This window comes from Tympanuchus pallidicinctus, unplaced genomic scaffold (assembly GCF_026119805.1).
Source record: "Tympanuchus pallidicinctus isolate F22 unplaced genomic scaffold, pur_lepc_1.0 scaffold23, whole genome shotgun sequence".
NCBI lineage: Eukaryota > Metazoa > Chordata > Aves > Galliformes > Phasianidae > Tympanuchus > Tympanuchus pallidicinctus.
Window position 1 is genome coordinate 953832 of NW_026294740.1, and position 23373 is coordinate 977204.

At 54.9% G+C, this 23373-nt stretch overlaps 2 protein-coding genes across 4 annotated transcripts in view; one reads left to right on the forward strand and one right to left on the reverse strand.

The window, feature by feature from the left end:
• Window positions 1-20248, reverse strand: part of MYOCD (myocardin) — a 221651-nt gene extending 201403 nt beyond the window's left edge. For 2 of the 3 annotated variants that reach the window (XM_052688160.1, XM_052688154.1), the window contains exon 1: window positions 20054-20247. The gene's annotated coding sequence lies outside the window, so the exon portion shown is untranslated. Of the gene's footprint in view, window positions 1-20053 lie in introns of all 3 variants that reach the window. The other variant, XM_052688156.1, reaches the window with a different exon arrangement.
• LOC128083224 (basic salivary proline-rich protein 2-like) lies at window positions 5249-6559 on the forward strand. Its single transcript, XM_052688263.1, has 3 exons — window positions 5249-6116; window positions 6214-6285; window positions 6384-6559. The coding sequence occupies exons 1-3, from the start codon at window positions 5249-5251 to the stop codon at window positions 6557-6559; spliced, it is 1116 nt and encodes a 371-aa protein (XP_052544223.1).
• Window positions 20249-23373: the final 3125 nt, after the last annotated feature.

Genomic DNA, 23373 nt, shown 5'->3' on the forward strand with positions numbered 1-23373 from the left:
TCATGACTGGGCATTGCAAATGACATCACACAGGCTTTCCAAGAACGTTTGGGATATCTGATTTCTTTCCCATTCCAGTAGTGCCGTAGAGCCAAGATCCATTGACCAGCCTCAGCCTAGTTTGCTGCACTTCACGCCATGCCACGGGGCTGGGAATATTGCTGGAAAACTGATTTGGCTGGATTTTATCATAACTGCCAGTCTGGAAATTGCAGGTACATTTTGTAATGTCCCTCAGGGCCAGAGGTGATTCCCACCTTACAGGAGACACAACCCAAGCAATGCTGAAAGATAGCCTGGCATTGCCAGAAGCCCGTCTAGAACAGAAGCTGCACCTGATCTAAGGGCCTGTCCAAGTAATTGCAAAAGAAAAACCAACAAGAAAAGACCCAAGCATAAATAATAAAACCCAGAAACTGCACATCAGGAATTTCAGACTGAACAAATCAAACAGCATCACTTCTCATCGCTTTTTTAAAGGTGTATCTTTCTTGGTCTTTAATTGGAAAAACACCACTGATAAACCACTTGCATTCAAACAAAGCCACCTGGTTTTGGTTATGATACATTCAGTGAAATGATGATGGTAACAATTATTTTTCCAAAACAGATTTTTCCCTGTGTAAAACACTCATTTCAGTGAAACCCTCTTGTTCAGTGCCTGCTGTGAGGAGCCATGGAGGTGGCTGATGACCAAACCCTGGGGCCTCGGGGTAGGCAGCCTCTCCTACCAGGCACACTGTCACACTGCCACACGTTGGCTTTCCTACTGGGGCCAGCCCCAGCTTCGCCCCATGCATGGCAGCAGCAGCACATGGTGCTCTGTTAGCGGCTATGGATTCCCCCTCCGCCCGCACAGTGCTCACCCTGGCTATGGCTAAGAGCACTCAGGCAAATATCCACAGGTCACATTTATAAATTTACAATATATTTATAGTGTGATCATATATTGCATTTTTTTTTAAGTTTATGATTACATTTAAAATATAATTTCTGCACTCAGCCAGAGATGGACTTCAGCGGGACACAGAGATGCTTCAGCTGGACTCAGCACAGCCAAGTGTGAGTTTGCCATCCCTGCCATGACACCAGCAGCACAGGAACACACGGCCCAGGGCATCGTGTGGGTGTGCATACAGTATGCGCCCCACTCCTAAATGTCTGGCCTATAAATGCCAGAATCTTCCCGTACGGAACTAAAAACATTTATTCTGGAAGAGCCCAGAGACTCATGGCTAAAGGCAATAAATACAGATTTAATTTCATAGCTAATGCCCTGTCCAGGGTAAAACACTCATTTTTAATATCGTTGCCTGCGACCTGACATTACCAACAAGATGTCGCAATACAATATCTGAGTCACTGCGCGGGAGATAATGGTATTTTCTTGAGTTCAATCTGGAGGAGAGCTGGACCCATTAATCAGACTTGAAAAAGCAATGCCAGAGAGTCTGCCAGAGAGTCTGTCTGGCCTTCTCCAAGCACGTTACGTGACCCAGGGCTGCAGGGAGAGGGGGGAGAGCGTGAGTAGACCTGGATGTTACAGTGGGAGCTCTGCTGGCCTACGGGCACTGCCTTCTTGGGGTCAGCCAAGAGGCTCCTGAGTTTGGGGTGCAGCCACATCCCTCCAGCTCTGCCTTTGCTTTCATGCTGCCCCACTCTATAACCCTCAGCACGGCCAGATGAGGAGTTCTGGTGGCATGGAGGAACTGGTGAATGTGAAAGGCCAGCAGGCTGAGAGTCCCATGGCTGAATGTCCCAGGGGCCAACCACAGAATGCAACAACATTTGGTGGAGGGACTGAGACAGCAATGTCCATCGTGGACAGGTCAATAAACACTCCTAGGTAGGGACGGGGAAGGAAAATCATGAGGAAACATCCCATGGAAGGAATACTGCCATTAAGAGCACGATCAGGTCTTGTATGTCTTCACAAGGGAGAAAGCTGAGCAAGGGATGGATAGGGGCAGGAAGGGAAACCTGCCCGGGCTGCCTTGAGCTCTGGGAGTGCTAATGGAGCTCAAGAGGACTGGAGAAAACCAGAAGCTCTCCTGGGAATGACGGGCTTTCTTTTCTGCAGGCAGGCAGCAGTGGCTCCAGTCATCCTGCAGCACCAGTGTGGGAGGCAGACCTCTCTGGCAGAGAGCTCTTGGCAAAAACAGGATCTGTGCAGAAATATGCAATGCACTTTTAACACTGAGCACTATTGGTCCATTGGACCAACTTGCCTAGGATGCAGAAGATTTGCTTTCAGCTGAAAGGCTTTAATTCAAGATTGGGTATCTCGCTGTAAAATAAATGTTTTTTCTTGACTGGAATTTACAGAGGGATGCAGCAATCAGCAAATGAAAGTCCCTGGCCTGCTGTGCAGATGTCAGAGTAGATGATTCCTTCTGCTATGAAAGCCAATAAATGGCTCTGCAGAAAGTCAAGGCGTGAATGAAAATTGACTCATAAGAATGAGATACATCAGCTCCTGTAACTGTACCTCCAGAGGCAGTGTGCCATTTCTGGGAAGAGCAGAGGCTGCAAGACAGAGCTCAGAACACCCTGGGTACTAAGTCAGAGGAGGGATGAAGGAAAGCACCATGTTTGTCAAGGCTCCATACAACCCAACAGCCTTGATGGGGAGGTACAGAGATAGAGACTGTGTTGAAACCTCATTACCTGTTGATTACCTCATTACCTGGCTGGTACCCTAGTAGTGGGCATGACCTCAGACTGTAGAGCTGTGCAGAGAGACCCAGTTCTACAGTCTGAATGGCCAGCTGCAATTTATGTAGAGTTATCCCCAGCACCATAATTAAGAGAAGATGAGAGTCCACAGACCACAGTCTGAGCCCTGCACACGTTTCAGTAAAAAGCAAGAGATTGAGGATGGACGCCCATTTGCAGATAATTCCACAGGACGCATCGGTGACTCGCCATGACCCAGACACTCTTCTGCTCCCTGAGCTGAGTGATGCACTAGATATGGCAGAAGGAAGGGATGCCATCCAGAGGGACTTGATAAACTCAAAATGTGGGCCCTTGTGAACCTAATGTTCAACAAGGCAAAGTGCAAGGTTCTGCTCTTGAGTCGTGGTAATTGCAGTAAACAGACTGGGGAAGCACTTCTTGAGAGCAGACCCGCTGAGAAGGACTTGGGGGTCCTGGTAGATGAAAAGCTTAACATGGGCCAGCAGCGTGCACCTGCAGCCTGGAAGGTCAGGGGCTACTGTGGGCTGCATCAGAAGAGGGCTGGACAGCAGGACAAGGGAGGGGATTGTCCCTCTCTACTCTGCCCTCCTGAGGCCCCAGCTGGAGTACTGCGTCCAGGTCTGGGACCCCAGCACAGAAAAGATAGTGAGCTTTTGGAGAGGGTTCAGAGGAGGGCCACGAGGATGCTCAGAGGGCTGGAGCACCTGTCCTATGAAGACAGGTTTGAAGGAACTGGGCTTGTTCAGTCTTGAGAAGGGAAGGCTGGTGGAAGACCTCACTGTGGCCTTCCAGTATTTCAAGGGAGTTTATTAACACGAGGGAAATCATTTTTTTACACTGGTAAGAAGTGATAGGACAAGGGGGAATGGCTTTAAACTTAAGAGAGATCTGGATCAGATGTCGTGGGAAACTTCTAACAGAGAGAGAGGTGAGGTGCTGGAGCAGCCTGCCCAGAGAGGCTGTGGATGCTCCAAACCTGGAGGTGTTCAAGGGGAGCTTGGATGGGGCCCTGGGCACCATGACATACTGTGTGATCCACCGATCGGGAACCCTGACTGCAGTGGGGGCCGTGGAAGTTGAGCTTTGTTCCAACCCAAAACGTTCTATGATTCCAGCACCCTATGATTCTGTGATCTACGGCCATCTGCCTGCCACGATTCTATGAGCTGAGCACCTCAGCAGGGACATTGTCACCATAGGCATCCTCAGAATGACTGACAAATGCTCGTTCAAAAGTTTTGTCAATGAAACGTGGTATTCTGGACACCAAATTCATTATTTCAATATGCAGTGTTCATTTCCCATTAGAAAAGAAAATGAAATGAAATGAAATGAAATAGAATAAAATAAAACAAAACAAAATAAAATAAAATAAAATAAAATAAAATAAAATAAAATAAAATAAAATAAAATAAAATAATTTTTTAAAAAAATGAAGTTGGATTCTCAGTTAAACCTGAACAACTTCAAAGTGATTAAAGAAAGATGTTAGGGGAATGTGGAGAACTTTTAAAAGATTTCATAGAATCACAGAATGGCCTGGATTGCAAAGGAGCACAATGCTCATCAGTTCCAGCCCCTGCTGTGTGCAGGGACACCAATCAGCAGACCAGGCTGCCCAGAGCAACATCCAGCCTGGCCTTGAATGCCGGCAGGGATGGGGCATCCACAGTGGGACGGAATCCCACCCCACATCTAACTCAAATCTCAGCAAGCGGTGGTGACGGGGCAGGCACAGAGCAATGCCTGTGTCACCACGGGACCGTGTCACAGAGGCGCACTGTGAGCTCAGCGGAGAGGGGCTGACCCCAGCGGTCACGGAACCCCCCACTGCCACTCTCGAGCTACCTTGGCAGGTAAGGCAGCAGGCTCCCTCTGCTCCTGGCACGGCGGCCCTCCAGGGGATGCCAGTGCCCCAGATCTCACCCAGCGCCCATCTGGGCATTTCTCCACAGAGAGAATTTCTCCACGGATGCCGACGGTGCTTCCGACACCCGACGCGATTCTCCCTGGATCCATTGTGCGTCCACTGGCCACTGCTGCAATGCAGACCAACAGCAGCGGAGCAGTGCCAGTGTCCACCCAAATCCTCTCTGTCCCCAGTGTCACCTACGTGGTGCCTCAGGCTTCTGTCTGGCCTGGGGCATCAGGTGTCCAGGGACAGGGAGTGCAGCTCCCACCTGGGGGGATGCCCCAAGCTGTGGGAGTGCAGCTCCCAGCTGGGGGGGTCTCCCAAGTGGTTCAGCTGCCACCTGGGGTGATGCCCCAAGCTGTGGGTCAGATCCCACTTGGGGGGGTCCCCCAGGTTGTGGGTCAGCTGCCCGCTGGGGTGCTGCCCCAAGTTGTGGGTCAGCTGCCCACTGAGGTGCTGCCCCAAGTGGTGGGTCAGCTGCCCGCTGGGGTGACATCCCAAGTTGTGGGTCAGCTCCCATCTGGGGTGACAACCCAAGTTGTGGGTCAGCTGCCCGCTGGGGGGATGCCCACAACAGTGGTTCAGCTCCCACCTGGGGGGGTCCCGCAAGTTGTGGGTCAGCTGCCCGCTGGGGTGATGCCCCAAGTCGTGGGTCAGCTCCCACCTGGGGTGACAACCCAAGTGGTGGGTCAGCTCCCACCTGGGGTGACAACCCAAGCTGTGGGTCAGCTCCCATCTGGGGTGCTGCCCCAAGTTGTGGGTCAGCTGCCCGCTGGGGTGACATCCCAAGTTGTGGGTCAGCTCCCATCTGGGGTGACAACCCAAGTTGTGGGTCAGCTGCCCGCTGGGGGGATGCCCACAACAGTGGTGCAGCTCCCACCTGGGGCGGTCCCTCAAGTTGTGGGTCAGCTGCCTGCTGGGGTGATGCCCCAAGTCGTGGGTCAGCTCCCACCTGCGGGGAATCCCCCAACTGTGGGTAAGCAACCACGTGGGAGGAAGGCCCCAGCTGTGGGCAAGCGGCCACGTGGGGGGAAGCCCCCAACCGTGGGTCAGCTCCCACCTCAGGGGGTGCCTCCCATTGTGGTTCAGCTCACTCTCGAGGGGCTGCTCACTGTTTTGGAACATCTCCCACCTGGATGGCAGCAGTTACCCCTGCTCTTGCTCCTACCCGGGGGCATGAAGCCGGGTATGCCTCCCCCCAATGCCCCTGCCCACTACTGGGATCATCCCCCGGTGGCAGGGACGATGCAGCCCCAGCAGTGTGGGCAGCCCCCGCAGCCCGCAGGCAGCTGCCCGCTGCAGGCTGCCAGCCAGCCCGGCCCCTCCACTGTCCTCCAAGGACCTCCGGTGCAGCAGCGGGTGCGCCTCGTGCCCGGCACCCTGCCCACCATCTTAGAGCAGCCCGAGGAGCTGGAGGACCAGGGGCAGCCAGCACCCATCGGCGTGTGCCCCCATCCCAACGCGGCTCCGCTCAGCTGCAGCATCGCAGCGCTGGAATCAGGTGGTGAGTCTGGGGGCTGCAGGGCGGGCGGCAGGCTGGCCGCACCGGGTGGCTGTGGGAAAGATGGCATTGCCTCACGGCGCATTTTCTTGCTTTCCAGCAGCGACAACCAGCGCAGACATCCCGGAGGACATCACCGACATCGGTGACCTCCTGGCTTGGATGAACAGCGGTGAGTTTGGGGGCAGCAGAGCTGGCGGGGGAGCGTTTGCACCCATTTGCTGTGGGAAAGCTGGCCTTAACCCTGTGGCGATTTTCTTCCTCTTCCAGAACTGGCACCCAAAGAGGTCCCGGACGACATCCCGGGCACGGATGAGGACGCGGCCGAGTGCCCAGCCCCTGCCTGCACCCCCAGCGGGCACCAGCAGAGCGCTGGCAGCATCCGAGCCACCAAGAGGAAGCTGCCGCAGAGCCAGGATGCTCCAGAACAAAAGCGCTCGCGCTAGGCGAAGCTGGGTGGGCTCAGCCAACACGGGAGCATCGGCAGAAACCGGCCCACGTGGTGCAGCAGGAGACACGGCCACAGCAGGAGACACAGCCAACAAATCAGGCTACCTGTAGCCCCGGGCTCCTCGCCGGCCCTCGCACAGAGCAGCGGCAGTGCTCCAGGGGCACCGGCACCGGCCCCAGCCCAACCCCTCCAAACCTGGGCTGTCCACCAACAACACCTTGGACGGCGACAGTGTGGGATTCCATCAGATTATGTTATGTTATTTTATGTTATTTTATGTTCAATTACATTAAATTATTTAAATTATTCAACGTGTCATATTCACTTTGCTATGACGACCTGCAGTTGTTTATGCAGCACCAACCTTCCCCCAGAGCCCTGTGCCGACCTGCAGGGCAGGACAGGGCAGCACACAGGGCCGTGTGCCAGGGCTGCTCCCAGCAGCCCCATCCCTCCCCTCCAATGGCCTCTCCAAAATCCTCCTCCTCCTCAGTCAGCACCACTGGGAATGTAGGGATGGTAAACAGTTGGGGTGGGATTCTTGGAGAGCTGGGGTGGCTCAGCCTGCAGGAGAGCAGGCCATGGGGGATCCCAGGCATGGCCACCAGTCCCTGCAGGGAGGTGCAGAGAGGACGGAGCCCAGAGGCACTGGGCAACACACTGGGGCACAGCTGCGGTTGCAGCAAGACAAGAAGTGCAGCTCCTCCTCACTGGTGGTCTACATTACCATCACTGCTGACAGTGCCCCATCCCGGCTGCCCAGCTGTGGGCTGGTAACACCCTGCCATTGCCATCCCCTGAAGAAGAGTGCAGAGTGAGCAGATGAGGTGCCCAGAATGAGTGGCCTGGGTTGAAAAGGACAACAGGCATCATCTGGTTCCAACCCCCTGCTGCGTGCAGGTCACCAACCAGCAGCCCAGGCTGCCCAGAGCCACATCCAGCCTGGCCTTGAATGCCGCCAGGGATGGGGCATCCACAGCCTCCTTGGGCAACCTGTGCCAGTGCCTCATCACCCTGTGGATGAAAACTTCCTCCTCATATCCAACCTAAACCTCCCCTGTCTCACTTTAAAACCATTCCCCTTGTCCCATCACCACCCACCCTCACAAACAGCCGTTCCCCCTCCTGTTTCTACCCTCCCTTCAAGCACTGGAAGGCCACAGTGAGGTCTCCCCGCAGCCTTCTCTTCCCCAAGCTCAACAGGCCCAGTTCCCTCAGCCTTGCCTCACACAGAGCTGCTCCAGCCCTCTGCTCATCTCAGTGCCTCCTCTGGACCCGCTGCCAGAGCTCCACGTCCTTCCTGTGCTGGGGGCCCCAGGCCTGGACGCAGCGCTGCAGATGGGGCCTCACAGGAGCCCAGCAGAGGGGGACGATCACCTCCCTCTCCTGCTGGCCGCCCCTTTTTCATGCAGCCCACAACACAGCTGCCTTCCGGGCTGCAGGCGCTCACTGCTGCCTCATGGCCAGCTTCTCGCCCACCAGGACCCCAAGTCCTTCTGCGCAGGGCTGCTCTCAAGCACATCTTCCCCCGGTCTCTATCAATACCTGGCATTGCCCCCACCCAAGGGCAGCACCCTGCGCTTGCCCTTACCGAGCCCCTGACACTGGCTTCAGCACCCTGACACAGAGCCATGGATCACAGCCCTTGGCTGCCACCAAGACAACTCCCAGTCCATCCAACAGCCCAGCCTTCAAATCCACTCCTCTCCACGTTAGAGAGCAGGATGTGGCGAGGGACCATGCCCAAGGCCTTGCACAATCCACGCAATGACATGCGCTGCCCTTCCCCCGTCCACCAACGCCGTCCCTCCACCATCAAAGGCCGCCACATCGCTCAGCCACCATCTGCCCTTGGCGCAGCCACGCTGGCGGTCTCCAATCACTCCTTGCTGCTGGATGTGCCTTAACACAGCTTCCAGGAGGATCTGCTCCATCATCTGCCCAGGCACAGAGCTCAGGCTCGCTGGCCTGTAGTTCCCTGGGTTTTCCTTTCTCCCTTTCTTAAAAATAGGGCTGATGTTTCTCTTTTTCCAGTCACCAGGAACTTCACAGTTTTGGACTAAATGTCTGAAACTTCAATTGCCAAAAGAGAGACGATGCTTCACAGCTCTGGACTTTAGGCAAGCCCCGCTTTATCCAAATTAATACACACTTTGACAAAACAGCAACAACAACAACAACAAACTTTTCATGAAAACATCTTTTCTAAGGAACAATTCTCATTTCCCAGTTCTGTGACCCTGAAATGCATGCCAAATGTCTCTAAGAGTCAGTGTTTTATTTTATTTAACTGAGAAGCAGAATGGCTGTAAAGTGAGTATTTTAAGTGAAGCTCTGTTCTGAAAATATATCCACTTAATGCTAAAAAGATTCGGTTTCACAGAGCTGAAAACAATTATGAAGTGAATCAATTGGGAGAAGTATTTAATCAGAAAAATGTGAATGCTAAGTGGGAATTGTTGAAAAACATTTTACGTGTTGCCCCAAAACCACAATCCCACAATTGAGAAAGAAGGCAACACTGGTTAAAAAAAAGACTCTGGCTTGTGAAAGAAGTGAAGACAACTGTGAAAAATAAGAAAACCATATATAACTTAAGAAAGGGGAAACTGATAATAATGAATGAGAAGTGAGAAACTGTAGAAAACTGATAAGGAAAGCCAAGAGCTGAAGACAATGTACGCAGTGCAAACCTGAAGCTGATGAGAAGCAATTTCTCAATATAAAAGGAATAAATATAGCTCTTCTGAAGTTGTTTGTGTTAGTCTGTCTCTGGATGGAGGCACTAGAACAGTCAACAGCAATAGAGGAAGGCGACGTTTGCCAACGTTTGTGGAGTTTTTGGCTGAGCCAGACCCTGGCAGGCCGGTCAGCGGGCGGCAGCTCTGGGCAGGCAGCTCTGACGGCTGCCACAGCGCGCGGCGGGTGCGGATTTCAGCTGAACAAATACAGCGAATGCTAATTCACACAGACTTATGGAGAGCAGGACTTGTCAGACAAAGACTCATCTTTTTTGTGAAATTACAAGTTTGATTGATAAAAATAATATTGGTGGTGTAATAGACTTAGACTTCTGCAAGGCAATTGCCTTGGTACTGTATGACATTTTGATTAAGAAACTAGAACAATACACAATCAACATGGCACATATTAAATAGATTAAAAGCTGGCGGGGTAACGTGTCTCAGAGGCAATTGCAAATGGGAACTCCTCACCCAGCAGGGGTGGATTTAGTGGAGTTCCCCAGGGGTCGGTTCTTGGCCCGATGCTATTCAATGTTTTTATCAATGATCTGAACAAATATTAAATCATCTGTAGTAAAGTTTGTTGATGACACAGAGATTGTGAGACTGGCAAATAGAGAAGAAGCCAGATCACTGAGGCAGAATGGCCTGGGTTGCTGGTTAAACTGGGCACGAGCAGGTTGTCAATATCGCCAAATATAGTCACACATCTTGGAACAAGAACGCAGATCATGGGTCACGCATACAAGGCAGGATGCTCTGTCCTGAGAAGTGGTGGTTGTGAAACTCTGGGTGATTTGGTAGAGTTGGGACTGCACCCTCCTCACATGTGAAGGTGCCCCAAAGGCTCAGCACGCCTGGAAGAGCTGGGGGGAAATCAGATGTTCAGACGAAACTCAGATGAAACTACATGCCCCTGCCTTTGGGTGCCTGTGCCAGCCAGCAGCTGGCTGCGGTGCTCAGCAGGACATTGAGAGAATGGGAGAAGAGCCATGAAGATGGTAATAAAGAGAACTGACCTTGCAGTGAGAGGCCTTGAAAGCTCAATCTAATCTGCTAGCCAAAAAGCAGGCTGTGGGGTATACGGACCACATCTGTTTTTCCACCAAAGACTCTCCAACACAGCAGAGTCTTACTGCAATCTGATGTCCAGAAGCTGAAGCTAGGTGAACTGGAAGTAGTAATGTGGCACAGTATTACTGGCATACCAGCAAAGGTAATGAACCACTGCAAGAATTCACTTGGGCACTGTGGGAATCTCCATCATTAGCAGATGTTACATCATGCTTGGTTGCTTGCTGTGATTCGAGCAGGAGAAAATCAGGGCTCAGATTATACCTGGTAGCCAGAGCAGATAATCACAACGATATCTGCAGTCCTCATAGTTCAAGCAGCTCCAAAAAGGCACTTTGAAAAGAGTTTCATCACTATTGCTGACTGCCTGTACCTGCAGGTGGGACGAAGTCCTGCTGTTCCCTTTCAGCTGATAACAGCTGATCACTGATAACAAAAGCTTCAACATAACATTTATTCTGGAGACGTTTGTCACACAAAATAAACCAACAAATAAGAATTCCTAGACCTGCAGTGATCTTTGGAGCCAAAAGAAGTGAATTAATGCAGCAGCTGAATTAAACCATGAAGCACAGCAGAAGTGACCTCTCTTCTTCCCCAAACTTGCCCCTTAAGAGCTCATGTGCTTTGAATTCGGTTGAGATGTGGTGACCTGATGGAACTGAGCTACTCGATGGGCCAAGGGATGCCCAGGGTCTCCAACATCAGCATTTAGAGGAGAAAAACGGTCTGAAAGTATGAGCTATGAATTTAGGAATGGATGGGCAGCTGGAAGGTGCACCTCGTGCTGAGCAAACTCTTCCCATCTCACTCCAGGGTGACTGTAGCCTCTATCTTACTTTGCCATTTGCCGCTTTAATTGCTCTGGTTTTTCTTTCATTACTGCCCTTCTCCATCATTCTCCAAATTAACTTTTTTTTTTCCCCCAAAAATATCAAGCTTGTGTTCTTGACCATACTCCTTTAGAAAGAAAAATTTTCTTTTTTTTTTTTTTTTCCTTTTTTTTTTCCATTCAAGCATAACTCAGAACTGGGCTTCCTTGCAAAGCTTGGCTCTGTGTGCTCCTGTTTGAGCTCCAGCCTCCCCTGATCCCAAGGCTCTGTGCTGGGGTCAGCCTGCTCTGGCACTCCCACACCTGGCTGAGGAGCGCAGTTCTTCCTGCGTTAAGTATATGTCTAAAGTAGGGCAGATCATTCTGGGGCTGATGTTTGGGTCACAGTCACAATTCTGCACTACAGGAGAACTAAAAAGACTAATTATAAGATGCTCATCAGCACACAGCACTTAAAAAAAAAAAAAAAGGAAAAAAGAAACTGATACAATTAAACAACAGAAAAAAGTACTGAGGAAAAGTTGAAAGGGGAGATTCACGTTGGATATTAGGAAAAAGTCTTCTACAGAGAGGGTGGTGAGGCGCTGGCACAGGTTGCCCAGAGATGTGGTGGGTGCCCCATCCCTGGAGACACCCAAGGTCAATTCGGATGGGGCCCTGAACACTGATGGAGCTGTGGGTGTCCCTGCTCGTTGCAGGGGAGTTAGACAAGATGACCTTTAAAGGTCCATTCCAACTCTAAGGATTCTATGACTCCACGATTCCACAATTCACTATCTAGCAAAGCCAGTTTCTGCACAGAGGCTGCTGGCCAGAGACTGCTGTCACTTAAACCCCCAACCCTGAAGCAGCACACAGCACCTGGAGCCAGCGGGAGCAGCGTCTGCCCTGCGACTGAAAACCTCCGGGTGCTGCTCCCAAGAGGATTGTGAGGACTTCAGAGCCCACACCCTGCACATACCACAGCATGGCAGTAAGAATGGCCATGGGATCCCGACAGAGAGCCAAACCTTGCTTCACTTCATCGAGGCTCCAAGAACCCCGAAGAACAGGTGGAAACAGGCAGCTCGCAGAACAGTCAGTAGAGGTTCTTTATCCACGCTGCAGTAACAACGCAGAGGAGGGGAGGAGAACCTGCTCCTGGAGCCCAGCACAGCTGCTTGGCCCTCGTCCTGCCTGCATGAGCCCCCTGCCTGCTGCCCAGCCCTGGGGAAGGGGCAGGAAGAAGGAGGCATCTCTTGCCTTCCCGGGGCGAGGCCAGGCTAACCCGCAGCTTCCCCACTGCTGAACGGAGAGAGCAGCTTCAGTTTGCTCCAACGGCCTATGTGCCAACATCAAACATGTTTTACAACTGACCTGCAAAGAATGTGTGTCACTGAAGAGGATATGTAGCTCTGGAGAACATAAAACACAGCTGTGCTGTTTAATTGTATCTCATCCACCCGATCGGAATAACAGGCAAAGATGATCTCGGGGAGATAACTCCACCGAGTGCGTTAGGAACGGCTCCGCTACCTTCGCCAGTGGAAGATTCTTATAAATTCACTCCTCCTGCCATCCTTTTGCAAAGGGTCAGGAGATGCACTGACAATAGCAGCATGCAAATATTTCAGAACTTGGCCACACGCTGAGCAAACACTCTGGATAGCTTCACGAGTAGATTAAAATGCCAGATCAGCGAGCAGTGGTGCACTTTAAATACGCTCACTAATTTATTAAGTTTATTCTTAGCAAGCTTGCAGACTTCAGAAAGTTAAATTTCTCAGTGACAAATGGCTTGGATGCTGGGCAGCCAGAGCGTGCATGCTGCAGTCAGATGGCCCTGGAGAAGGCAAAGCAGAGGAGCAGATACCACCGAGCATTCTGTACGGGTGAAAGTTCCCAACGGAAGGGCCTGCATGGGCTTATTGTCAAGTCTGCTCTACAAAGAGCTCAAAACCAGGGCTCTTGGCACACCCTACTCCTCTCCAAAGAACTGCTGCCTCCCACTCTGGGCTTAGACATCCCTTATCTCCTTCTCTAGGCCTGGCTGTGTGCTGCGGGTGAGCTGCTGGGTGCACCAGACCTTGGGGCACCCTTTGTGTCCCGGCTGCACCAGCAGTCCCTTGTGTTCCAGGAATGACTCCGGTCATCCCAGAGGGTCACCTCCTGCACCAAGGGCTGCACCAGCCTCGTGGAAGTGTCTCTAGTGGGACACAGCAATTACCAGAGTCTCCAGCTGGCAGCCCCACACCACTGCTGTCTCAGTTCTCTGCAGCCCTGCAAACCTGGGGCAGGGTCTGAAGTAGCAGGGTTTCCCTAGGAGGAAGCCAAGGCCAACACTGCTCAAAGAGATATTTATTTTTAGGATCCTTGTTCAGCTTGAACTAAGAAGTGTGTTTGCAAACCCTTCTGAGAGGCTGTGTGTCTGACTTTCACTGTCACACTTCCCTGAATACAAAGTGTGATGGCTCTGGGCCAACATGGAGACACAGCCCATCACTCAGCAGCAATGTCCAAGCCCTGGGACCCCGGCAGGAGTGCAGTGACACCAGGTGACATATGGACATGAGACCACGTCTGGCAGGGGATCCTGAGGCAGCTGCACACAGCAGTTGTGCACCTCCTTCACTGCTAAAGAGAGGAGGAAATGGTTTTGCTGCAGGAAAGCAGCAGAGCAGGAAGGAGACACTCTCAGCGCCAGGATCCCCGGTTGCTCTGTGTGGCTGGACAGCAGAGCACAGCAGGACACAGGCTGGGGCCACCTGATGGATCTACCTTAGAGAAACAGCAAGGAGCAACAGTATGAGGATGAGCAAGCAACGGCGCAAAGGATTTGTCAAACTCGAACAGCACCCAAAGGGCCAATTCTGCTGTTTGAACCCCGCTTAGCAGCTGGCATTCAGTGAGCCTTTCTGGACCAGACACACACCCCAGGCAATGGGGCAGCCTCCAGGGATGGAGCAGTTTGTCAGCACTGAACCCGGGGCTCCAAGCAGCACGCCGGCACAGCTCCTCGCGCGGTGATGACAGCCGCTGGTGGAGATGCCTACGTGCTGTTTGTGGAGCAGAAATGAGACGCTGCGAGTTTTCCAGGGACAGAACGCAGCGGGGCCCTTTGAGCTGGGGCTCACAGCTCCGCGAGGCTGTTTCACAGCCTTTGCCACATCTCTGGGGAGTTATTATTCATCGTCTTGCTTCAGAATGGAGTCGAGCCTCCTCTGCTAGTGCTGCGAGCAAAAAGACTTTCCCAGGAACGTTTCCTAAGCAGAGACCAAATCCCACACAGCACTGCAAGCCTCCAACAACTGCACACGCTGTTATTGTTATTTGCACTGCACAACGAGCTGCCGGACCCACGGCACGACGTGCTGCCACGGGTGGTTAAACAAACTCCATGTGCCCCATCCGGCAGCTGGCTGGCCGATGTCAAGAGCCCTGCGAAATGACCTGCTCTGACAGCACTTCTCCTGGTGATCCACTTTGATTTACGGCCTTCGCCTGCTGTGCAGATAGGGAACAACACGCACACATACACCGAGGCTGGATCTGCATCCAACTGTATCCATGTGCTCCCTTCAGCCCCTTCATCCCCACATCCCTCTGCACTGCAGCCAGTTCTCTAGGAGTGCCTTGAATCAGACTCCTATAGTGAGATGCTCAGCCCAGCTTCCTGATGCTTTGCTCTTCCTCAGCTGCAGTTTTCGCTACTAAAAATGCAGGAAAGCTGCAAAACTCTGTCAGTCTGGGAGTAATGCATTGCAGTGCGTTGTGGGAATGCTGCCAGCCATGGCTCAGAGACTCATCCCAAGAGCAGAGATGCCCCTCTGGTAAGGTTGTACCAGACTGCCATTTCAACAGGCCACAGCCTCTGTGCTTTCTTCCCCACCACTGGCTACAGCAGCACATGGAGTGGAATGGCCCTGGGATGCTTGAAGTACAATGGAAGGCTAAATCTGGCTCTGCTGTTAATGGGACTGGTGGAGCATAAGGAGAGAAGCCTATGGGGTGAGAGATGCCCACAGGGCCACAGAGTACCCCTTTGTCTCCAGAGCAGAGCCAGAGCCTGTGTGCATTTCCAATGGTGAGAAACCTCCCTGGCTGCATGCTGAATGCTGGGCAGAGCAGTGGGAGCCCATGAGGGTCAGTGCAGAGCTGAGCAGGTCCCACACCTGCCCCAGGGCTCCGGGCACCATCCCAGGGCAGCCCTGGGGAGAAAGACCAGAGCAGGCTGGCCATGGGGTGCCCACAGCTGTCACAGCCTCCTGATGAGGTCAGCAGCCAGGAAGGCCCTGGGGACAGCTGATAAGCCTTCAGTGTCTGCTCCAGCGCTGCCCGTGTGAGCTGGGTGTATTTTTGGCTTGAGGTTGGGTCATAAATCAATATGAGTCAGAAAATGCAGTTAAGGCAGAGCCGTGTCCCCTGTCCTCAGGCCTTCTGCAGTCAAAGGCCAACAGCACCGAACTGCTGGCTGCAGTTTGCCCAGGACATGGGCACGATGGACACAGGCAGGTCCCGGGTGCAGGGATATGGCAGCTGAACCAACCTGCCTGGGCAGTGGGATGGGCTGCCTCTGCCTCAAAGTACAGGTGCTTCTACAGCAGACACAGAGCACGGAGGAAGGCTATGGCTTGTTGACTTGCCAAGGAAATCACCCTGGATCACCTCAGGCAAAAAAAATATGAATTTGCCTCCTGTCCCCTTCCAGAAATGTCCCTCATGGAACTAACTCACCACAGCAGTGCTATTGTGAGTCTGCAGAACAGCAGCACGTCACACAGAGGAGTCAGATACCATGCCCTGATGTGCTCCTCTCCCTGCTCCCCAGCTATAATCTTACTGCTCCTCACCAGTCCTCCCACACAGGGATAAAAGAATCTGCACCCAATGCACCCGCCAGCTCCCAGGACTGGCATGAGTCCTTCAGAAGAAATCTTCTCTCCCATAGATCTGCTTTTCCATGGTCCCTGTGATGATGCAGAAAAGATGCATTTTGGGGACTTACAAAATGACAGCCTTATCTGTGCAGTGCCCACAGTGTAGGAGCCAGGCAGGAGCTGGAGGAGCCCATAGTGGAGGAACAGGGGGACAGGCAGGCACTGGTGATGGGTGCAAGGCTCTCAGCCATGCTGCAGCACAGCTGAGCTGTGGGCCGCAGGAGCAGGGAGCATTGAGCTGACACTGTGTGCCATGTCCCCAGCCCCTGCTGACCCAAAAGCTCAGCCAAAGCAGCTGGGCTCTGCTCTGGCACGTGGCACTAAGATGACCTGGCAGTGTGGTAACCTGCCCTGGTACCTGGCAGGGTCTCCTGACTGGCTCCCAAGCTGCTGTTGAGCACCTCCACCAGGGCCTGATATGCAGCTGCCACCCCTCTGCTGATGCAGCCCAGGGTACCACTGGCCCTGCAGGCTCCAAGCTCACACTGCTGGCTCATGTCAGATTTTTGTCCACCAGAGTTCCCAAGTCTTCTCTGCAGAGCTGCTCTCAAGAAGTTCTTCTCCCAGCCTGCACACATAACTGGGATTGCCCCCACCCAACTGCAACATTTGGCCTTGTTGAACCTCATTAGGTTCATGTGGGCCCACTTTTCAAGCCTGCCAGGTCCCTCTGGATGGCATCCCTTCCTTCTGTTGTATCAACTGCACCACTCATCTTGGTGTCATCAACTAACTTTGCTCCTCTCCAATAACAAGTGAGAAGGCCAAGAAATAAAACAGGTACATTCCGGGAATGCTGCAGCAGCAAACATTGCATGAATCACGTCAGGCAGTGTCTTCTTCCCAAAAGATGTGCCTGTCCCCCTGGGAAAGCAGCCCTGGAGCACAGCCCCGGGGAGGAGGACAGGCCCTGCAGGAGGACAGGTGCCCATGGAGTGGGGGAGCACGGTCAGCACCAGGAAGAGGGAGGCTGTGCTTCTACCATGGCACACAAAGAGCCACACAGCGCTCCCCGGCCCCTTTCCCTGCCTGCACCCTCCTCTGTCAACAACTTCAGCTGCGAGCCCACCCTCACCAGGAGACCACCCCTGCTCCATCCCGCCTGGGCATCAAGAGCCCCATCACACTCTTGGCACAGGGCACTGCTCCTGCCACAACCCATCAGCCGGTACTGAAATGTGCCTGCCACAGGAGCCTGCATGCCAGCATGCCCAATGCGGCCACATACAAAACAGAATGGACAAAGAAAAGCATCAACAGGACAAGGTCCCAGGAAGAGGCACGGTTCAGTAGGAGGGCTGGACATGGCACTGCAGCCTGGAGAGCAAATGCAGCACAAAGGTTTGGGATTATCAGTGTGGTCATCAGGGGATGCCTACACAACAGGAGGGATGCTGGAAAACGGAAACAGGTTCAGAGAGACAAAGAGAATGGGGCTGGCCTCCCATTCACCCCATTATTTGCAGCTCTGCAGCCACCAGCACAGCGCTGCAGATAGGTTGGGGCACCGGGGGACACCTTTATTTGGAGACGTGGGGCTGCACAGCCCCACGAGATGGGAAGGAGTGGGAAGGAGATGGGGGTGAGCATGAGAGGCCCATCCTTCCCACCTCGTGGGGCCGCGCCAGCCCAGTGAGGTCCCTGCTGGATTCCTCTTGGCTGTCAGGCTGTGAGCACGCTGCAGAGCCGTGCCAGGCTTTTACCGTGCACAGTGGGATGGGGCCGGCCTCCAGGCCCAGCTGCCATAAAACGGGAAATAAGGGAATTGGAGCAAGACCGCAGCGACCACCGAGCAGCTGCCAGTGAAGGGCTGGGGCATCTCCTCCTTCGAGTCAGAGGCGCATCGCCCCACGCTGCCGCAGCACGAGCACGCACGGACCACGAGAGGAGAAGGATCGGCACCAGGAGGAGGAGGAGGAGGCGGCTCAGTCTCACCGGCTCTGCCCTCCCCAAACGCCCGCAGGGAGCAGGGCAGCCCCGCCGTGCCCCGCAGCAGCCGGCGCAGCCCCCGCTCACAGCGCTGCGCAGTTTTCTGCTCGTTACAAGTTTTATGAAAAGTTGTTGGCAAAAATGCACGTTTTCTTTGGCTGCATTTTGCACGGATCTGGCAAAAATGTAACGTTAGTGTCTCCCCTTGAGAGAATTTTATTGAGTGGAACAAAGTCGGATATTTTTAGCTACCCATTGTTAGCTGAAGAACAAAGCCATAACTAAGATATTTTGTCTCTTACACTGAAATGGGACTATCAGACAAATCCATGTACAGTCATATGTGGCTGCCCATTCAGATGGAGCAGAAAAGAGAAACTATTTTTAGCTCGATGCTCCACAAAACACCCGCACAGCTCCTCCCTGTGCGTGGACCAGCCCGGGGCAGAGCACTGCGGAAGGGGCTGTGGGGCCTTTCGCCACCCCTCGGGTCGCTTGACAAGTGACATTTGCAGGAGAGATCACGTCATACCCTTCTAAAACAAATTTCTTTCATACATTTTTCTCCTATTTTTATTCCTTATAGGCAGAGTTGGGCTTTACTCATAGGCATCAGGGAAAAGATGGCCAGGATGCAGACGGGTTGCAGCAGAGCAGTGGCTGTAACACAGCACAGAAGCCCTGACACTCAGCCCTTTCCCCAACATCTGATCCCCTGAGAGCAATGGGGCCTGTGGGCAGCGCTGCAGGGAGTGGAGAGATGGGCACGGCACAGGGATGGATGGGAACAGTGCAACGAGGGCAAAGTGCAGCATGGGCACAGCAAGGGATGGATACAGGGCACAGATAAATGGACAGCACAGGGACGGACGCAGTGCAGGGGTGGAGACCACGCAGAGACGGCACAGCACAGGATGGGCACAGCATAGAGATGGGCACAGTGCAAGGATGGATGAGCACAGTGCAACAAGGGCAAAGTGCGTGATGGGCATAGCACAGGGATGGATGAGCACAGTGCAGGACAGGCAGAGAACAGGGATGGATGGGGCCACAGTGCGGGGAGGGCACAGTATAGGATTATCACAGCGAAGGGATGGATGGGCACAACAGCACAGGGATGGCCAAAGTGCAGGGATGGGCACAGCACAGGGATGCTTGTGGGGGGACACAGCAGGGCACAGGGCAGGGATGGGCACAGCATGGGGATGGAAAAAGTGCAGGGACAGGCATAGCGCAAGGAAGGATGGGTACCGTGCAGGGATGGATGGGCACAGCACAGCAAGAGCAAAGTGCAGGGATGGGCAGAGCAAAAGGATGGATGGACACAGCACAGGGATGGATGGATACAGCACAGCTGGACAGCCCTGCTGCGCTCTGTACAGTCCTGCCGTGCTGGGACCCTGCCTGCTGCCAAGGCAGCTCCCAAAAGCATTAACCCTGCAGCAGCAGGAACCCCGTGCGAGGACAGCAAACCTCCCCGGAGGTTTGCAAACGAGCGAGACGAACCGTTTATGTCAGGACGCATCTTGCAATGCATTCATTTAAAAAGAAACAAAACGATCCATAAACGCCCCGGATTTTGAAGCGTGAGCGATGCCGGGAGCTTTTACTAAACAGTTCTGCGCACTGGTGAGTCACGGTGAATTGGCACTAAGCTGTCGGTGCAGCCGGCCTGACCCTGCGCGCAGCCGCCCCCGCCGAAGCAGGAGCACGAGGAGCGGGAGCCGGGAGGGATGTAGCGAACCCTTCCGAGCAGCTTCCAAACGGCCGCCGGGCACTCACGTGGCCCTTCCCCATCATCCTCCCTTTGCAAAGCCGCATCCTCTCCTCGCCGTGCAGCGGAGCGGGGCTGCCAGGTGCGCGCGGCCCCACCGCCCGACAGCCCCCGAGAAGCAGCGGGAGCGCGCCCCGCGGGGCGGGAGTGCCGTGTGTCGGCCGAACTGCGAGCGAGCGGCCGGAGAGCGGAAAGACGTGGAGTAGGAAACGCAAATTACCTGCGAACTTTTCAGCTGAGCTACAGTGTCCGGGAGGAGATGCGGCTTTTGGGGGTCCTCGCTTCCTCCGCGGGTTAGGGCCGCTTTTATCAGGGAGCAGTGATTGTTTTTATAAACTCGCAGAGCACAGTAAGAACCGGTTTAAAATAGAGTGAAAGGAACCGGTGCGGATGGAATTAGACAAACTCTGCGAGCCGCTTTTCCAAAAATAAATTAACTTCTTGCAGCCCGCGGTGCGGAGCGGGGAGGCCGGGGCTGCGGGGGGGGCTCACCTTGCCCGGCGCTGCCCGGGGGGCGGGGAGGGGCCGGGAGCGGACAGCCCGGGGCGGTGCGAGCTGCCCGGTCCCGCTCCGCGCCCCGCGGACGACCTCGGCCCCAACCCCGAGCGCCGTGGGACCCGCAGCGCCCCCCGGCTGCGCGGAGCGGCCCGGGAGCCCCGAGCCCCAGCCCGGCTGCGCGGCTTCGCCCCGAGCCCGGCAAGAGTTAAGGAGGAGGAGGAGCCTCCGCCGCCCGGGCTCGGGGAGCAGCGGGAGCCGGGAGCTGCCGCCTGCCCCGCGGGCTCCGCCGCCTCCACCTGCCCCTCTGCCCGCCGCGCTGCTCTCGGGACGGCTGCGTCCCCGGAGCGAGGGCCGCCCGATCCCATCCCCGCTTCCCCGAGATGCAGTGGCGGTGCAGTGCTCGAGGCGGCTCCCGGCCCCATCGAACCGCGCAGCACCCCGAGCTGGAAAGGACGGGCAGGGATCACCGAGTGCAGCTCCGATGGCTGAGAGCGATGTCCCAGCGCTCCCCCAGTTCCGGCACCGGGCCGTGCCCTCCGTCCTGTGGGGCACGACCTTCCCCTGACCCCCCACCCCGCCCTGACGCGGCTCCGTGCCGTTCCCTCGGGTCCTGTCGCCGTCCCCAGGCTCAGCGTCCCCGCAGCCACCGCAGCCCCGCACCTCGCAGAATCCCACGCCCGCGGGAGCTCCCGGCTGTGGCCGAGGGGCACCGAAGGCGGTTTTGGGAGGAGCACTGCAGAGGAACGGGGTGCTGGCAGGCCTTGCTGCCCTATGCCCCAAGGGTGCAGCCTCACCTCGGGAATGGAACTGCTCTTTATCACAATCTTTGCATCAGCAGGTCCTAAAGTACTTGATTTCTCCAGGTGAAGAACCAGCAGCTGCCAGGCGCCCTTTACCTTCAGCTTCCCTTCAAATCCCCCAGAACTCACTTTCCCACCTTTTCCTGGGCTCAGGCTTGCCTCCGCCATCCTACAGGGCTGAGCTGGCACAGCTGCCCCACGGCAGCATCCATTCCCAACCCGAAGTCACGCCTTAACCTCAGCTGTCAGCTGGAGGCTGCGTGCAGAGAGCATCTTTCCTCAGCAGCCCTCCTCACCGGCACTGAGCTGTGTTTCCTGAACATGGGAGCAGCCCAAGCAGCAGATTCTCTGCTCAGGCTGCATTTCCCCCAAGCCCCGAGCCCACAGTCCCCCCAGGGTCCCTGCCTATGCCCCCCCAACCACTCCATGTATCCTCTCCCAGCAGCTTCCTCCCCTGAGATGAAGAGCAGGAAGGTGTCCCCCACCCTCACACTGTGTGCCACCGCTGCTGGGGATGGCAGTGCCAGCAGTTCTCCACTCAAAACTTTACCCATCCAAAAAAATACCACTGTGTTTCTTTTTTTTTCTTTTCTCCCTTGGAGAACCCCCCCACAGATGTGTTTGTGTGGAGCCAGCAGCCCCTGTTCCATCCTTTCCAGGGCAGGCAGGATGCTGCTCCCCTCTGCAGGGAAAATCCTTTTCTTCTATTTATTTACATCTGGCTCGCTGTAAATTCACCCGTCTGTGAACCTGCAGCTCACACTAACAAATGGTGCTAAACCTTCTGGAGTGTGCAGCAGCCGCTGGCAGGCGGACATACACTGTGAGGAGATCTCTTCCCTCCTACAAGTCCTCATCTCCAACCAGGTTCATCCATATGGCATCGGGCAAGTGCAGCATTCTGCTCTGTGGCCAAAGATACCAACAGCCTTCTAAGCAGCAGGGGCACACGGCTGAGCCACGTTCCACTTGCAGTCCACTGGGAAGCCCAAGCCCATTTCTGCAGAGCCCCAGCGTGTCCCAGTGCCAGGGCTGCTCCTCCACAGGTGCACAAGGGTTCCTCCCTGGGAGATCCACCCCAGGTTTGGATGAGGCAGAACCAGAGCTCGAAAAGGGTCCTTTGGGAGCGGGAGGCTTTGGGGAGGGAAGCACAGGGAAATGAGCATTTCAGAGCTGACAGGTTGGTGTTTCCGTGCAAACTGGTGGTAGAGTAGCTGCAGTGATTTAGGCTGTTATCATTAGGGCTCAGGGTTAACAGACCACGCTGAGCAGTGGAACAACATCTTCTCAAAGTTTTGTTGCACTGCTGCATTGCTACGGGGGCCACCGGGCAGTCGCTGGAAGCTCTCTGCACCACAAGGTCTCCTTTGCAACCAGCTCTCAGGCGGGGTGAGATGAGAACGGGACAAGGAGGGAAGGACAGGCTGCAGTGGCTGCGGATCCATCCCACAGCAGCCGCAGCACACGGCCACACATCTCCACCCCCGGCCTCCCTTCAGCAGCATGCTGAGTTTATTTTAGCCAGGGAGATGGAGGACGGAGAGCCGGAGGATCAGAGAGCTGCGGGGTGCGGGGGGGTGAGGGGGGCTGCGCCTTCAGCACGTGTGACATGCGCCTGGTGTCACCGAGCACAGGGCTGTGTGCGGCGTGATATACGAGCTGCGGGCGGCGGGCTGCAGCTGGAGGAGCTCGGGAGGTCCCTCCGCGGGCACGTGGGCGGGCAGACCCCACGCTGGCTGCTGGACGGAGCCGCTGGGATGCAGCCAGCAGCCGTGCAGAGCGCTTTTTTATCGCCTTTCTCATCCTCGGTTGCTGGAAGGGTTAAACACCTCCACTGCCAATCTGGTACACCAGGATTCCTGCCCCATCCTTGCCTCACACATTGCGGATGCACGATGCATGCACCCACATTCCTTCACTGCCTGGTGCTGGCAGCCCGCTGCAGGTCCCGCACGGGGCTCACAGCGCGTGGCACGTCCCAGAGGTGGGGAATCACCCCAAACCTGCTGGAGAAGGAACAGCCCAACGCGCTCACCCTGGTGGAATAAAAGCCATGCAGAGCTGTGAGCTGAGGAGCACAGCAGCCACCTGCGGTCCCTGAGCAAGGAGATGTGGTGCCTCCTGCCCAAAAGATACCTGTGTGCCTGTGGGGTGCAGGCAGGGTGCCCAGGCAGCACCCAGATGCTTCCATGGCTCAGCACTGGTGCAGGCAGCCTTGTGTTGCTCTGAGTGTATTTCAGCC